Source organism: Tiliqua scincoides, chromosome 4 (genome assembly GCF_035046505.1).
Source record: "Tiliqua scincoides isolate rTilSci1 chromosome 4, rTilSci1.hap2, whole genome shotgun sequence".
Taxonomy (NCBI): domain Eukaryota; kingdom Metazoa; phylum Chordata; class Lepidosauria; order Squamata; family Scincidae; genus Tiliqua; species Tiliqua scincoides.
In genome coordinates this window covers 53,190,334-53,208,560 of record NC_089824.1, presented here as the reverse complement: position 1 = coordinate 53,208,560, position 18,227 = coordinate 53,190,334, and the positions used below count along the sequence as shown (strand labels likewise).

Sequence of the window (18,227 nt, the reverse complement as noted above, 5' to 3'; positions counted from 1 at the left end):
AGCTGCCTCTTGGAGTTTTTTTTCCAAAACAATGAGAGCCAGCATCTCTTAACTTGCTATTCAGGAGCAAGTATCTGTTGCTTTGTTCGAAGTGTTTTGATTTTCAGTATAATATAGCAATGTAACAGTACTCCATGGGGATTACTATGTGTAAGCCTACTTGTAACTTGTTGAAGGACATTTAACAAGCACAGGAACTCATGCCAATTAAAGTATATTTGTCTCATTCAAACTCCTCTTGGTTTCTTTACTACTTAGGACAGGGAACCTCATCACAATAATGCAACTATATCAGCTAATCAAAATTATTCATACATGAGGCTACTGCTAGCTTTATGATAAATTTAAAATCTACCTTGGCTGTCATGTATATTTGGTTTCTTGTCTAAATTCATCTCTTCCATTAGATGTTAGGCAGCTCAATGCACTACTTACTGCCTCTTGTCAAAATTTTCTTAATCTGATTTTAAGCAATGATCTGTAAGAGGTCTAAGCTGACGAAGGAGGCAAAAAAAAAAAAATGATTGAGGGACACATGGCTAAAAAGAGCAAGGCAAACAAACTTCTTTAAATAGATCAAAAATAAGAAAACTGCCGGGAAGGTGGTTAGTCCATTATATAATGAGGGGATGAAAGGCAAAGGTAAGGGAGACTGCAGAGAAATAGTACAAATTATCTGCATCATTCTTCACCACAAAAAGGCAGGTATCTATGCCCGTATGGACCATCTCAAGGAAGGGAATCTGGAACTGAATCACATAGGAGTAAATGATGAAGTTCTAGAATAGTGGTTCCCAAACTTTTTAGCACCAGAACCAACTTTTCAAAAACACTCTATCAGGACCCACCTAGCTTAACGAGACTTAAAAAGTTTCATCTTACCAGCTGCTAAAGCCATTGTTCTGGTACATTAGTTGAGCTCCATGTTCTTAGGATTGGGACTATTCTGGTGGCCTTGCATTCCCTTTTGCCTGGCCTTTGGTAAGAGCTGAGGCAAGTTTACCTACCTGTGAGTAAACATGCACATTTGACTCAGTTTTACTTTCCACAATGCAAGTAAAGCTAATATTATAACACCCTTCTAAAAATCTATGGTGCAGATAAATTTGAAATACCGTGTGTGGTTCTGGTTGCCACACCTCAGGAAGGCTATTGTAGATACAAAAGACAGCAACAAAATAGATGACTAGAGCACCTTTCTTATAAGGAAAACCAACAATATTTCAGACTTTTTACTTCTTACATTACTGGGATTGGGGTGGGAGAAGGTGATTAGTGTAGTTCTATGCATGTGCACTCAGAAGTAGCATTGAGTTTAAAGGCATTTATTCTTGGGTAAGTGCGTTTAGGATTGTAGCTGAAGTTGGGGACATGATTGAGGCTTATGCATAGTGTAGAGTGAATGGATAGAGACTTTCCTCTCTCACATAGTACTAGAACCAGGAGTCATCCAGTAAAACTGATTGGCAAGAGATTTAGAATAGTCGAAAGAAGGTGGTACTTCACACAGTATATAATTAGTCTGTGGAATTCATTGCAGGACTAAAACTTAAATTGCTCTTGAAGTTCTCTTGCATTAGAGAAGGGAAATTAAGGGGCAATAAGAGAAGGGAAGGGGCAATAAGAGAAGGGAAAAACCTGAAATGGCTATTCCTACTGGAGGCCACCATTAATAGAAGATATGCAGAAACTGGAAGTGCTTTGCACAGTGTCTAGTTAACACATGAAGGTGGTCCTCTTTCTTGCTTTCCCACTCCCATACACAAAGGGAACAAAGCAGGTGGAAGTATTTCAAAACTCTTTCACCACCACCCCAGACAACTTTTGCAAAACGGGGAAAAGCCATTTTAGATTAGTGCTATCTTAGCAGATCATGCAAAGACGTGGGTTGATGGAGTATATGAAGAGACTATGGCTCAATCCCATTTTAAAACTACAGGGGCAGTGAGGCAAAGATCCAGAAGGGTGAGAGCTTTCTTCAACTAAAAATAGATTGCTGATTAGAGTTGGAGGCTTTTCAGAGGACCAGATGAGAAGGGGGGTTATGTGAATCCTCAAAGTATGTCTTGTAAACTTAGCTCTGTTCATAAAGTAAATACTTCATCTCCCTATGACTTCTGAAGGACATAACTATTGGATTTCTGAGAATCCCCTAGGGTTTGTTTCATTTTATAATATTGCTGGAGGCTTTCTGCTGCATCCTGTTGGATTGACCTCCTTTTCAACCCTGTAATGGCAGCTGCGCTACAAAGCTAGTTTCTCTCCCTACTCCTTAAGGGGTTGTCTTACTCTGAACTGTGACCTTTTTGTGTCCTCCCAGGACAGCAGGACCCTCTCTATGGTATGTGACCAGCAATCTTTCTTCCATGCCTGTTTTGTTCCAAGGCATTGAACAAATGGAAAGTTTCAAATGATGACATTTTTATTGTTTTGATTTTGAATCAGTGAATAGTGCTGTATCATCATGTTACTATCAGCAAAAATAGCATTCCTTTTCTGAAAAGCTTCTGATACCAGCTCTTCAAAGTGCTTTCTTAATCTAATGCAAGCTTTTTAAAAAATATATTTACATACCAAGTTTCTTGCTGCACATGTTTGCTTTTTATCCTGGTTAACAAACTTTGTTTGAAGTGTCTGACTTAACTGTTTTAGCTGTTCCTGATAAGCAAATTGAAGTTTTTTATTCTCAAAAAAGCCTTGAGAATAATAGTGTATTGAGGGCATGTGGTGGTATACTGATGATTTTATATTTTTATCAGACTTCCTTTCCAAATATGACTCCCAAAGCAGATTTCCAGTGTGTGTTTATATAAAAAATGTAAAGCCTTCATTTCAGAATGCCTCACTTAACATCCAAACAGTGAGAAAGAGGCAGAATATTCCATAGCTAGTTTCAAAAGAAGTGGGATAGTGAAAATGTGAAACCTATGGGGTAAAAGTCTTTTTTTTAAAAATGCCTTCAGGATTGTACTGGACAATAGTGGAACTGGCCAGCACAGCCTTCCTAAGGAGTGAGTTCATGCAGCAACCTTGTGAATGGTGCTCAGTGGGGCCACAGCATCTCAGATGGCAAGTGTACACAGAGCAGGGGGCCCTTCAATAAACCTTGAGTCCCAGAGTTTGTGTATGGTAGGATGTCTTTCTTGGGTATCCAGGATTTAGATTGTTTACAGCTATAAAGGCTAAATCAACACTGTGAGTTGTTGTAGACTTTGCAGTTCTTTGATAAAGAGGTGCTTATATTCTCAGTAGCTGATGCCCATTTGCTATAGCATCTGCATTCTGAACATTCCACATAAGCATTCTGCACACAAAACATGTTTCTGAAGTCCATTCTAGAGCAGTTACCCATAGAACATAGATGAAAATGTCTTGATGGTAGGCAGGTGCAGAAGGTGAGCAGTGTCTGGAGCACTGGATGGGGGAGAATATCTTACTCTACCCTTCCAAAGTTTCTTCTGGACCATTGTTCTTGGTATCCCTACCCAAAAGACTACATACAGTAGATAACAGCAAAAGCTAATCAAACAATAACTTCATGTATTCAATATAATTTTTGGAGAGATCCAGTATATTCACTTTGGCTTGTTTAGAAGACTTCTATATTGCCTTTGCCCAGGCTAAAATTCTGATGCTTAGGGTGATTTGTGACAAGGTTAAAAATATGTAATAAAACATACATGAAAACAATACTTAAAACCACAGTGGCCAAAAACAGCAGATTAAACCAGAAGACCATCAGGCAGATAAAAAAATCCAGCAGGTCCCCCATGTCTTCAGTCGTCAGACTCTCCTACCCACCACCACAAGCTGAGTGAAATAAAGTTTTTAATCCCCATCAGAAGTGTCCAGGGAGGGGGCTGATTGTAATTCACCTGGGAGGGAGTTTCCCAGGTAAACTTGGGGAGCCACCACTGAGAAGGCTCTTCCTCTTACTGCTGCTCCCTTGCTTCTTCAAGGGGGCACACAAAGAAGGGACCCCTCTGAAGATCCCTGGGGATGAGTTGAAGCCAGCATTGTGAATTGAGCCCAGAAACAAACCAGCAGTCAGTATAACAACTGGAGCAACAGTTAGAACATAAGAACAGCCCCACTGGATCAGGCCATAGGCCCATCTAGTCCAGCTTTCTGTATCTCACAGCAGCCCAGTAAATGCCCCGGGGAGCACACCAGATAACAAGAGACCTGCATCCTGGTGCCCTCCCTTGCATTGGCATTCTGATACAGCCCATTTCTAAAATCAGGAGGTTGTACATACACATCATGGCTTGTAACCCATAATGGATTTTTCCTCCAGAAACTTGTCTGATCCCCTTTTAAAGGCATCGAGGCCGTCACCACATCCTGCAGCAAGGAGTTCCACAGACCAACCACACACTGAGTAAAGAAATATTTTCTTTTGTCTGTCCTAACCCTTCCAACACTCAATTTTAGTGCATGTCCCCTGGTTCTGGTGTTATGTGAGAATGTAAAGAGCATCTCTCTATCCACTTTATCCTTCCCATGCATAATTTTGTATGTCTCAATCATGTCCCCATCCCCCCGGCACCTTTTTTTTTTAAGACGGAAGAGCCCCAAACACTGTAGCCTTTCCTCATAAGGAAGGTGCTCCAGCCCAGTAATCATCTTAGTCACTCTCTTTTGCACCTTTTCCATTTCCACTATGTCCTTTTTGAGATGTAGCGACCAGAACTGGACACAATTCTCCAGGTGTGGCCTTACCATCAATTCGTACAATGGCATTATAGTATTAGCCGTTTTGTTCTCAGTACCTTTTCTAACAATCCCAAACATAGAATTGGCCTTCTTCACTGCTGCTGCACTTTGGGTCGACACTTTCATGGACCTTTCCACCCCCCCTTCCCCAAGATCTCTCTCCTGATCTGTCACAGACAGCTCAGAACCCATCAGCCTATATGTGAAGTTTTGGTGTTTTTGCCCCAATGTGCATGACTTTACACTTACATTGAAGCGCATCTGCCATTTTGCTGCCCGTTCTGCCAGTTTGGAGAGATCCTTCTGGAGCTCCTCACAATCATGTCTGGTCTTCACCACTCAGAAAAGTTTGGTGTCGTCTGCAGACTTAGCCACCTCACTATTCACCCCTGTCTCCAGGTCATTTATGAAGAGGTTGAAGAGCACCGGTCCCAGGACAGATCCTGGTTAGGATCCGTTCGTTGCCAAATGTACAATAACATCCATTTTTCATAGAAGAACCAGTTCAACTCCAAACAATCAATTTGTTTTCTAGGAATTCTAAAAGTTGTATTCACTGGCTAATTGGTTACCTTGAACATTATTTTAAGTGAATAATAACACAACACAAATATAGCTAAGACTATGGTTCTCATCCCTCCACAGCTCACAAGAAATCACCCAGCAGAATTTATTTTGCTGTAGTCAGTATCCATGAAATGATAGTGGGAAATTCCTTGGTTTTTTAACACCATGGGTGACATGCTGATGAGAGCTTCTGTAGTCAGGGTATACTGCTGCAAATTGAAGCTTCCTCTGTGAATGGCAAAGGCATTCTGCTTGCAGAGAGACCTCTTACACATTCACAGAAGTTTCTATTTGTATTGGAAGTGCCTGGTGGTTGAAATACTAGTTGGAATGACACCACTGTGATCTACTGCAGCCTTAACTAACGTATTTTTCCCCATGGTTTGATATTTTCTAGTTGGAGCATTTCTTGCCAACGTACCAACGTGTTTCCTACAATGTGTGTTCTTTTGTTGAAACTATGATTGGCACTCAGTTTTGCATAGTGGCTCCTACTGGATAGAAAGACTAATTACCATAGAAATGATTAAGTGTACAGTACCTAATGCATATTAAACAATCTGACTGCAGGCTCAAAATCTTAAAAGAAAAAAAAAAACATGCAACAAAAGAGAGTTGCAGGGAAGCGGGCTCTTCAAAAATAAGTAGCCGTAGAGTGTTCACCACAGATAAGAACTTGTCTTTTCTTTTCTTGGAAACAAAAATGGAACATATAGAAAATGGAAGCCCCAAAAGCTTGGTCAATGAACTGGTTGTACAATGTGGGAATTTCTTTATGTTGAAGAACTATTGTAAGAAATTTAAGCAACAGTGGGCCTTGCTAATCCGGAAGTCCTTATGGCTCTTGGGCATAGAACAGGGGTGCCCAAACCCCGGCCCTGGGGCCACTTGCGGCCCTCAAGGACTCTCAGTGCAGTCTCCAGTGAGCCTCTGGCCCTCCGGAGATCTGCTCTCTGGAGGGATCTGGCCCTCTGGAGCCTGCACTGGCCCAACGCAACTGCTCTTAGCATGAAGGCAACTGTTTGACCTCTCGCGTGAGCTGTGGGATAAGGGCTCCTGCCACACTATTTGCAGTTTCACATCTGTGATGCAGCAGAGGCAGCAAAGGCCAGTCTTGCTTTGTACAAGGCCTTTTATAGGCTCTGAGCTATTGCAAGACCTTCATTCATTCATATAAGTTCATCTTTAATATATTCATTTATGTAAATTTATTCAAATTTTAAAATGTAAATTAATTATTTTTTTCCCTGGCCCCCGACACAGTGTCAGAGAGATGATGTGGCCCTCCTGCCAAAAACTTTGGACACCCCTGCCATAGAACATGGGACCCAAAGATCATGAGATCTTTTTGTAGTATATATAAAAGCATGCTTGTTAGAAGAACCACAAAGTTTAGTTCTGTTTCTAGGTTTCTAATTTGCCCCTTAAAATCTATTAATAAAGCTGCTTTTATCAAGGGTGATCCTAAATTGGTAGCAGAGAAAACTGTTCAGAACAGCGGTGTCCAACATGGAGACTGTTGCATGCCTGCAAAGGCTTCCCAGGCACAGACAGTGCTTACTGTTCCATGGGGGATCCTTGACAAAGCACCTCTATTTGCCCAAATTCTGCCTTGTGTCCTGCTGCTTTTGCCCAGAAATCCAGGCGCAGAGCTTGCTGTGGTGTTGCTTCAGCCACTTCCAGCCTCAGATGCCCCAGTAGGCTTTGCGCCTGGATATCTGGGCAGAAGCAGCTGGATGCAAGGAGGAATGGGGGCAAATGGAGCTGCTTTGTCAAGGCTTCCCCGTGGAACAGTAAACGCCGTTCACATTATTATTATTATTATTATTATTATTATTATTATTATTATTATTATTATTATTATTATTATTATTATTATTAACAGTATTTATATACCGCTTTTCAACTAAAAGTTCACAAAGCGGTTTACAGAGAAAAATCAAATAACTAAATGGCTCCCTGTCCCAAAAGGGCTCACAATCTAAAAAGATGCCAAGGAATACCAGCAGACAGCCACTAGAACAGACAGTGCTGGGGTGAGGTGGGCCAGTTACTCTCCCCCTGCTAAAAAAAGGAGCACCCACTTGCAAAAGTGCCTCTTACCCAATTAGCAGGGGTTCACATGGTGAAAGGCTTTAGAAGGGTGCTGAATCTGGCCCACTGGTTAAGAGTCTGGAGAGCCCTGGTGTAGAGATTAACTAGTTTAAAATACAGCAGTGGTTACTTCTCATATTTCTTTAAGTTTTTGTTAAATGTGTAATTGTATTCCTTATAAATTGAAATGATACTTAACAACTCAAATACTTGCATTAGTACTTAACTTGCAACAGCTAACCAGTTTTTGGAGAAAGTAACCAACCTATTTCATGAAATTGCTTCTCTTGAATTGGCAAGTGGCTGCCCATTGTTCCACTCATAGGTCTTCTGTACTAAACTCTGGTCAAGCAACACCATGCACTTATTATGATATGGGTTAGGTGGTGGTTTACAAATTTGAGGTGGGTATGTAACAGACCTTAATTTTTGCATAGTCAATCTCACTTGTTGGTTTGTCCTGTACTTCATGTGTCAGCATGGTAGGAACAGTGCTGAGAAACAACAGTGAGCACAAGGCTTCTCTAATGTAATAAATTCCTGGGCCTCTTGAAGCAAGAGAGAATTCTTATGTTTCAGTGGATGTAGGGCAAATATCTAAGGGACTGACTTATGCAAAATCCTGCATGATGTAAGTTGTACGTGCTGAGTTTGCTTTTTAGTAACTGCTTCTATTTTCTTCCTTCACTCTAGGACTTGAACAGATCACCCAGCCTTGCAAAATCATATATTCGTCCAAGGATAACACGCATCTGTCTCAGGGACTTGATATTTTGTATGGAACAAGAAAGGAATATGAAGTATTCTCTAGCTTTGTACCAAGCTCTTCTGAAGCAGTGATTAAACTCTTGCATTCCAGCTTACTACCATTTGTTGCCAAAGAACACTTGCTCACACGCTCCTCAAATATGTTTTGGAAGATGATTCTCTGCATAGAGAAACTTTGTTTACAGTTCCAAACTTCTAATCACCATTACAGTTTTTAAAGGGGTGTGTGTGATGTAGACAAGTCAGGAGGTCATTGGCGATGGGGCATTTGACTGCTAGATTCTATACAAGTTGCTTGTCGGTAATCAGTCTGCAATATTACAGTACTCTGAAAATTTTGTGCCTTCTAATGCTGGAGAAGATCATAAAGAATGCATTTAATCACAAACCAGCAGACAGTTCGGAGTGTTGCTTACCTTGATTCAGTCTCCTAGATGTCCTAGCTTTGGAGCTTGATGCCACAGCTAGCTGGAAAAGAAACCATTTGGGAGGAAGGCAACAAAGTGCCAGTGTGAGGTCTATAATCTGCTGCTTTCGAAGGAAGAATAACTTGTATTGCCAATAATACTAGACAGATTGCTGGATTTAGGGTGAGAAAGCTTTGAAAATACAGCTGCTTAAGTAGATACTCATGGGAAAGTTGGCAGACAGTTGAGTTTTCAATATAAAATTGACGAGATTCAACATTTGGCTCTGTCCATGGATCTTAAAACAGAGTCAACCTTGAGGAACAAGTAGAGAGGAATACTTCCTACTTTATGGAAATTGGAGGTTTATTTGGTCCCCTCCTTCCAACAATGCAGAAGAACAGTGATAATCAGGGACTCAATAACTTGAAGCTGCTGACTTGAACATGCCTCTCAAACTGCCTCTGTAGAAAAAGAATTTGCTGTGGTATTTGTGGGGAAAAGCACAAAACTGTCTAGGGAACAGAAGTAATAGTTTTGCTAGATTTCAAAGTTAAGTTGTCATGGATCATTTGCCTCCCCCCCCCCCCCCAAAAAAAATGTTGATTGTGGAGAGCCACATGTGGTTATTCTTTGCACTTTTCTACTAATTCTTCCCCAACCTGTAAGTTGAACACAAACTCTATAATGTAGATACCTAATGCAATGCGTAGGGAAGACTGCAGCTGAATGCATTCATGGTCATAGTCCAGGAAACCAATTTTCAAAACCAAAAACAACCAACCAATGAAGATTCTTAAGGCATTTTGGTATGCTACTCTAGAACCCAAAGTGTGTGTAGGTGGGGAAAATACACCTAAGTTCCTGAAACCAGGACGCCTGCAGTATGTGGGATGTTTGTAACTGAGTTGTGGTTTCTCAGTTGGGAAAACTGTGAACCAAGTTAACTAAATCAATGCAGTAAATTATTTATATGTGAAGATGTATATAAATATATATAGCAGTACTCTTGACCATATATGAAACAGTAAAGAGAAAGATATTGATTGCATTAGGCAACAATGTTTTTGTATAAGAACACTTATCTTTACTTATGTAAAGAACAGCATTTTTCCTGTTTGTGTGTTCAGTCTTATTGACAGATGTTTAAGATTATTTTAAATACTGCATTAAAGTAGCTATTTTTATTAAAATAAGATTAATAAATATTAGTAATTATTCCATTTCACATAAGAAATTGTGTTGTGACAAACAGTAGTCATCGAGCCCTTGGCTCTGATACTTTAGGTTTTCATGTTCTTTGACACATGTGCATACAATCCTTCAGAATGTTCCTGAATGTCTTGAGTTCTCTTGCTGGTTAAGGCACACTCAGCCTGACTTGAGTCAAAGGAAGAACAGGCTCATGAGTCTACCTGGAAGCTGATTGTCAACTTTTAATCCTGACCAAATTATTGCATCACAAGTAAGCTTGTAATTCTCCAACTCTGCTAGTGTGTCATGTATGAAGTAGCACCATCTGAACCCCAAAATATCAATTGATAGAGGGCACTGCCTCTTACTGTTCTGGCCTTCTCTCCTTATCAGCTTCTGCTATGGGTGTTCACTTCCTTCTGTAGAGATGCCGCAAGGTTGACTGATTAATCAGTCATTCCTGGTGCAGCAGAGTTTACCTGTTCTCAGTGACTCATGAAGAAGGTAGACTACTGAGGGCAGGTAGTTCTTACTCTTACTTACTAAACTGTAAACCGCTTAAATGTGAAGTGTGCTTCTGATTTTCATTCAGAAAAAAACAAGATTGGGAAACAGGAAGGGTAAGCATAGGGAGTTGGAGGGTTAGTTGAACCTTGGGGAAACCAGTTCTTTCCACTGATATGAACTGCATTTGGGCTTGGCCCAACATCTTTCATGGTAGTATCCTTACTATAAACTTTAATTATGGGTCTGAGTGATGATTCGAGGCTGATGTTCAGATAAGGCCAACCAGTTTGTTATGCCTTGATTGCTGCAATTTGAGGTAGCAACTTGCATCTAGTACTCAGATTATAATGCTTAATTTGGAGATTCTGGGACAATATTATTTCAGGCAAATTGTTCTTTGTGTGACTTTATGTAAAGTTAGCATGCAGCTTGTTTCATTTTAGTAGTTGCCTCTTCTGCCACACTTTCGTCATTGTTTTAGGATCTCGCCATTTGTATTGTCTTAGGCAACAGCTACCAAGAATGAGCTAAACCAAAACCGGCTTGACAGCTTCCATTGTGTTAATAGGACAAGCACAAGAGCTTCCTGATGGATTGTATCCATAAATTGATTGTACTGAGATTTTGTATACTGGTTATTGAAAAAATATTTCAGGTCAGACTGTAGTCTGATAGCAAAGATTTTGGAAAGGGTTGCACTTACTTACCATGTTTATGATTTCTTTTGTTGTCTGAAGATTTTCTCCTGCTGCCAACTCTACATGCTCCATATTGGGAGCTCCTTCGTGAGTCTGAGGTGCATATATGAAATGGGTTTTGAAGGGGGAATCAATTCTGCTGCCATTGACTTAGATTTACACCTACCAATGTCTAACTTCCCATCTAAACTTCATGACAGGCCAGCTGGATGAACTTGGAGATCCATTGCATGACTACAGATCTGACCCATGGAGGACAAATTTTGAAAGTAAATACGAACATCTTAAGTGGAACGTTCGGCCCCATACAGTATCAATTTGTCTAGAGCAGGGGTGCCCAAACCCCTGCCCAGAGGCCACTTGTGGCCCTTGGGAGCTCCCAGTCTGGCCCGCAGGGAGCCCCCAGACTACAATGAGACTCTGGCCCTTTGGAGACTTGCTGGAGACAGTGCTGGCCCAATGCAACTGCTTTCTACATGAGGACGACTGTTCGACCTCTCATCTGAGCTGTGGGAGGTGGGCTCCCTCCACTACTTGCTATTGCATGTCTGATGCAGCAGTGGCAGTGAAAGAAAGGATGGCCTTGCTTTGTGCAAGGCCTTTTATATTCCTTGAGCTACTGCAAGACCATTCATTCATTCATATAAGTTCTACCTCTAATAAATTCATTTATGTAAATGTATTCAAATTTTAAATGTAAATTCTTTTTTTTTCCAGCTCCCCAACACAGTGTCAGAGATGTTGTGGCCCTCCTGCCAAAATGTTTGGAAACCCCTGGTCAAGCGATGCATTTCTGAATTTATAACATTATTTGTGTTGAATTGATGCCTTTATTCTCTTTTCTGGCCAAACTAAAATCTGAATACAAAACAACTTTTACTGTTCCTCTCCATTTTTAATTCTAAGTAGAGCAGAATAAAAAATCCATCCTGGAAATTCAGCTTAGCAACCATGCTGGGAAGTCTGGGCCCAATACCAAGCGACTGTTGTTGGGGAGAAGAATTCCACACATGCACACCCCACCTGAGTAGGCCCTGACTGTGATGGTCAGTCACCTAACTTCAGAGAGCAGGAAGACCCAGAATCACACAATTCAGGTGGCCCTTATCATGGAAATGGGCACAAACCCTTAAGAATTTTTCTGCAAAATGTTTTGGGGTGTGTAGGTGCAGTGCCAGAGGACATCTGGATACAAAAACAAACATGGCTGGACAGCAACTTGCTTATGTGATGACCTTGGAGTCATAGCCAGCCCATGCATTATGCTACTCAAATGTGTCATGTTGAGCAGTACCTTGGAGAGAGATGGCAAACTGATGAGAGCTGCTTTCTGTTCCACTGCTGATAGAGCTCCACTGACTGGTGCTTTGATCCTATTCCTAATTAGTGTACAAGATGATTGGGAGAGAGTAGCAGTAGTGCTGGAGGTGGGAGAGCATGCCACCCTCACAGTCTCATTGCTCTCTGGACTACAGCTGAAGGGGCAGGGAGAGGGGAGGAAGGATGCATTATTACTCGAGTGGAACAGAGCAGTGGTTTTAAGATCCTTCTGTTGTGGCTGAAATCACAGTGAAGACCTGCTGCTGCGGGTTTGTTTTATTTTTCACATTCTTACCGTCCAAGGATCTCAGGATGGTGAACATTGTTCCTTCCTGCCTTTTGTCCTCACAACAACCCTATGCAGTAGTTTAGGCTGAGAGATAGTGACTGGCCCAAGGTCACCTGGGAAGCTTCATGACCGAGTGGGGATTTGAACCTGGATCTCCCAGGGTGAGCACTAGAACCACTTCACTATCCTTAAGTCAATTAGTTTTCCAACCCTGATATTTCTCTGATCTTGCAAGCAGTTTGCATACTATTGGTAGGAGAGAGGAAGAGCTTTTCTTTCAGTGCTAGATCCCTGCACTGGTATTTAACTGGAATTACATACAAAGGAAGTGTGGGACTCGAGGCAGCTTTCAATTGACTGCTTAGTTTATTGTTGTAACAAAGGGGGTGACTCTATGAAGCCATGGGGGCAGTAGATTTAAATATGAAACAGAGTAACTATAGTCGTATGAGGTTGGTCCCGCCCCTCCTGAGTACTGAGTCCCTGAAAAAACATAAGGACTTCTGTGACCTGGTCATCTGTACCTACAATTCCTTGAATAGTCAGCAGTTGGACTTTAAGTGATGCATAGGGTTGCCAGATAAAAGGGGACAGAGTGCCGATACCATCAACTGTTGTATAGAAGAGAGGGTTTTGGCAGGTGCAGCTCAACAGGGAAGGACTGAAAAAGCTGCACCTGCTGAAATTCCCTCCTTTGTACAATGGTGGAAGGTATAGGCACTCTGTCCCAGTTTGTATCTGGTAACCCTAGTGATACAGGACTGAAATCTCAGCATGGCTGCTCTTGTAGAAGCTTGTACCCAAAAGGAATTGGCTCTTGGCAACAGACACCGGTTTCTTCTTGCAGCTGCCTGAGGCACAATAATGCATCATCTGTTTCCTGTAGGATTTGAGATCATATAAAAGGATAAGTATAGCAGCTGCATTGATACAGGCAGTTGTCTTCTCTGTAGATACGGTGCAGTTCAGGTAATGCTCTCTTGGCTTGGGACGCAATAAGCCATTGGTTTGATCTATTTGTCACACAAGGGAGTCATTCTTGGAAATGCAAGGATAACCACATCCACAGGCAGCTAGCTGCAGGAACTTCAATATGCCTAGTTGCTTCCTCACTTGGTAACTCTTCTCCAGGGAACTCTGATCCACCCCTTCACTTCACAACAACTCTGTAAGGCAGGTTGGCTTACGGGCTATTTGTCCAATACTACCTTATGAACATCATAAATGAGCAGAGACTTAAGTTTGGGTCTCCCATATCCAAACCAATCCTTTTAACCAGGAGTGGGCAAACATTTTGGCAGGAGGGCCACATCTCCCTGATGATGCTGGGAACTGGGGAGAAAAACTTGCTTATTTTTCAAATTTGAATTAATTTACATAAATACATTAGAGATGAAACTTATATGAATGAATACATTTTACTGAGCTTATTTATAATACACATGAGAGCTATAATACAGGCATGTAGAACCACATGAGAAATGTGAACTATTTGCCACATATCTCTTGCACAGTGAAAACATATAGACCAAATCAGAAACACATGGAGACATAACTTGTTCAGAGGCAATGGGGGGGAGGGGCTTTAAAATAATGTCCAGGAAAAAGCAGAGAACTTAAGGAGACTATAAAAGGCCTTGCTCAAACTCGGCCCACACCTTGCATCTGGCAGTTGTGACTAGCAGTCATGGGCCGGGTTGGGCTCCAACAGTCTCTGATTGGCCAGAGGCTCTTTGGAGACTGGGGACTCCCTGTGGGCTGGATTGGGGTCTGCAGGCTGGGCTTCCCCACCCCTGCTTTTAACCACTGCTGGCTATCACTTGGTTGCATTAGTTTTGCATGCTGTTGTAATGAAGAACTGTCAAATGTAAATGCTCATAGCAGAGTTGTTGAGTCTTTGCTTTCTACCATCCTGCCCAAGACATCTTACAGTTAAACTGAAACTACATTCTACCATGTGAAGATACAATACATCATCCACTTCTAAGCACTAATTTTAAAGTAAACTCCATGTGGTCTGTGCTGTTCTAGATTACTTGGAACAGCTGCTTATAGTGTCTAGTTGGGTTCTGATTGTGTTCAGGGGTGACCACTGGTACAGCAAGCTTAGCCTTTGGGTATTTGATCCGTGGTGGTCCATAGAGTTCAGTATTGACTCATTTTGACATCTCTATGAAGCGGCTTGCCTTGATTGCTTTAGTGAGATGCCTAACAATACATTCCAGCTCTATATTTCATCTGGAAGCAGTGATTGCCTGGCAAAGGAGTAGCAAGTCTTACTGTTTCTATCACTCTGTGTGAGTGCTAGATACTAGATACCAACTAGAACATACTAGCGTATGATCTGAAAAGGCACAGGAGCTATGCAAGAGCAAAAGATGGCTAACATCTAAAGGGTTTGCTTCCCACTGATCACTGCTCTTGCATCCCTTGCTTATGGTCTGCATGAAATGGTGTGTGACATCACTACCTCTGTGTACACTGCCTCTAGAGAGCCAAGAGGTGTGGGGTATGTAGTAATGTTGGCAGCTGCGACAGATCATCCAGTTCCTAGATTGGAACAAGAGTAGTGGAAAAGGTTTTGCACCACATTTTGTAATGCATCATTCAGCACTGGAAATTGAAACTGATTTTCGTAGTATCTTCAGATCATATCCAAGAGCCTAACTGCACATGTACCTAGGTATCTTTTATCCTGGAACCCAGCGTAGCCACCTCCTTGTGGGTAGAAAAGAAACAAAACGCCCATCCTGAGAACTAGGAATGACCAATCAAGATCCATTTAGGAGTACTGGTTCATTCAGGATGTGCTCATCATTGAGAGCCAGGGTGGTGTAGTGGTTAGGGAGGTGAACTTAGACCTGGAAGATCCAGGTTCAAATCCCCCGTCAACCATGAAGCTTCCTGGGTGACCTTGGGTCAGTCACTTTCTCTCAGCCTTACCTATCTCACAGGGTTGTTGTGAGGACAAAAGGAGGGGAGCAGCTTTGTACACCACCCTGAGCTCCTTGTTGGAAGGGTGGTATAAAAATGTGAAAATAAATCTCCCAAAAGGTCTTGTTTTGCAGTAAAAAATCCTATACAGGGTTTCTATTCTCATTGTTCTCCATTCCTAATTTGCAGAACTGTGTCTGGAATTGTACCACTGTGCTGTGTCACACACTTGCCACTCATCCTCATCACTATGTTGTTTGGCAACAAGAACAGGTAATATTGCCCTTTCCTTGTTCCTTCTTTGTGTCTTCCTCTGCTCCTTCATTTCTTCCTCACAAAAATCTGAGAAGCCTCAGCCTAGTACCTGCTAAGACCCTTCTCTATGTTGCTTTCCTTGCCTGTATGCTTGTGTGTTCATGTCTATATCAGCTGGGAACCTAGCCTCACTGCTCACAGCATCAGCATTTTGGCTAAGAAACCATCTCAGCAAAAACAGATCAATAGTTTTGGCCCAGTTTTCCTAGCCTCCAGTCTCACATGCAGCCAAAGTGATGGCGCACTTAATGGTATACTCCAGTATCAGTGTCAGGCTTGAGTCTAGGACTCTGAAGCTCTATCCTTGAACTGGTTAAGGCAGGAGCCTGGAGATCAGCCTCTGGCTTCCTAACACATGGTTTACTTTAACACTGCGACTACATGAAAAAATGGAATGCCCAGTGGTGTAATGTCTGTTTAAGCACTTGTAGTATCAGTTAAGAGAAATAATAAAAGTATAGTAGTATACTATACTATACTATATAGTATAGTAGTATACTATAGTATAGTATAGGAAGAACCTAGCACCCTGTTTCTATGTGTGTATTGACTCAAGTAGTACTGTAGAAATACCTGAAACGCAAATGAAAAACTTCATTTAAATCAATGTCACTGATACTTTAGGAGAATTTTCATTATTAACTATCTGGATGAGCTTACTGGTGGAGGGCAGCCAGTGTGGCCGCCTCCTCATAAGCACAGAAGCATGTGAGGGAAGGAAAAGGGGCCAGGACTAGCCAGTAGCTCTAGAGCAGCCATTTTCAACCTTTTTCATCTTGCGGTACACTGACAAGGCACTCACATTGTCAAAACACTCCATCGGGTTTTCTTGACAATTGACAATGCACACCATGCTGCTGGTGGTGAGCTCACAGCTCCCAATGGCCCTGATAATAAATGACCATTCCCCAAATTCCCATGGCACACCTGCATTCCATTTGTGGCACACCAATGTGCTGTGGCACACTAGTTGAAAATGGCTGCTCTAGAGGATATAAACACCTGTGGTTGGGTAATGAGAACAATCTCCAATCAGAGGGCAACCGGACTACTGAGTTCTGAGAGGCTCATGAGACCAGCTCAGTGACAGGATGACGACCCCAAGGTTGAATGCAAACCCTGCATAGGGTTTTGGATTGCCCCTCCCCTTGGGCGGTTTCTGAGGCCTTGAAGGACCAGATTGGCTCAGAAGAGGAACAGTGTAGTCACTCATTCAGTCGAGAATGAATTGCAGCCTTGGCTGTAGTCGTGTGCCTTGGTGGACATGCCTGCCTTTTTGCCCCCAGCTCCGCTTCCTTCCCCACCTCTGACCCATCGCTCACATCAGAAACCTGCATCTCCCTTTCTCAATCCTTGGTCCCTTTGGGTTAGATGTTAGTATCTTTCCTCCCACCCTTGTATCTCCTGTTCCTTCTCCCTGTCTCTCCTTCCTTGGAGACATGACAGCATCTCCTTGATAGCACTCAAAGCTCAACCATTTAGCATATTGCTTTTGTGTATTATAATACCTTCTTCCCCTTCTCATTATTGTGCATTTATCCCCAAAGAAATACTATTGTATCAACTGTGCCTCATCCTTTCCAAACATCCTTATCTAGTGGGAGTGTGATGAGCCAATAACCCAAAATCCAAGTTGGAGTGCACATGTATGAGCATGTACATGTATAGTAAAGCATTTTAAGTTGGATTTAAAGAGCACGTGGGCAGTGGAACAGATACAGATTGTACTTCGAATGTTCAGTTTGCTCCAGTGTTCTGTTTCCAGCAGCTGTGTGTCTTGGAGAGCCTTGGGGGAGTGCCTTGTGGCTTTTACAAGAAGAGGAACATTGTCTACTTTTTCCTATTGGTCCCAGCCCCTGGCATTCAGAGGTGTACTGCCTTTGCACAGGAAGGCTTTGTTTAGCTCTTCTGGGTAACAGCTGCTGTCGCACTTACGACATACCTAACCTGAAGAATGTTGCTGTACATATTCCAACTGTGTCCCATACCAGCAAAAGCCCTTGACCTCATATGGAAGCACACCTCCTGCTACTGGTTTCATAGGTGATTTTTTCTTGCTGGCAGGACATCCTAACATTATTTTACAGCTCGTGTTTTCTTTCTACCAGTTGATGCACACCTTCACTTATGCATCCTCAAGTGGCAGGTCAGTGTTGATGTAACAATGTATAGTCTCTAGAATGGAAATAATCAGGTTTGTGCTGTTGGAAGTTGAGGACTGAAGTGCTTGGCTTGCCAATGTTGTCTTTCAAGCATTCATTCCTAGTAGACTTCTGCTGGCCTATGATTAGGGTGCATCACGACCCTTTTAGCACAGGGAATCTTTGGGTATTATTGCACTCGTTGATCTTCTGCTCGCAGCTTCAGTGCAAATGGCGCACATTCTTATCCCTTGCTGTGTTCCTTCCATTTTCCAAG

The 18,227-nt window shown here is 42.1% G+C and overlaps 1 protein-coding gene across 1 annotated transcript in view; it reads left to right on the top strand.

The window, feature by feature from the left end:
* Nucleotides 1–8,217, top strand: part of TAF4B (TATA-box binding protein associated factor 4b) — a 72,523-nt gene extending 64,306 nt beyond the window's left edge. Inside the window, exon 16 of the mRNA XM_066624428.1 lies at nt 8,071–8,217. Within this exon, the coding sequence (XP_066480525.1) occupies nt 8,071–8,217 (147 nt within the window). The remainder of the gene's footprint in view (nt 1–8,070) is intronic.
* The last annotated feature ends 10,010 nt before the right edge of the window (nt 8,218–18,227 follow it).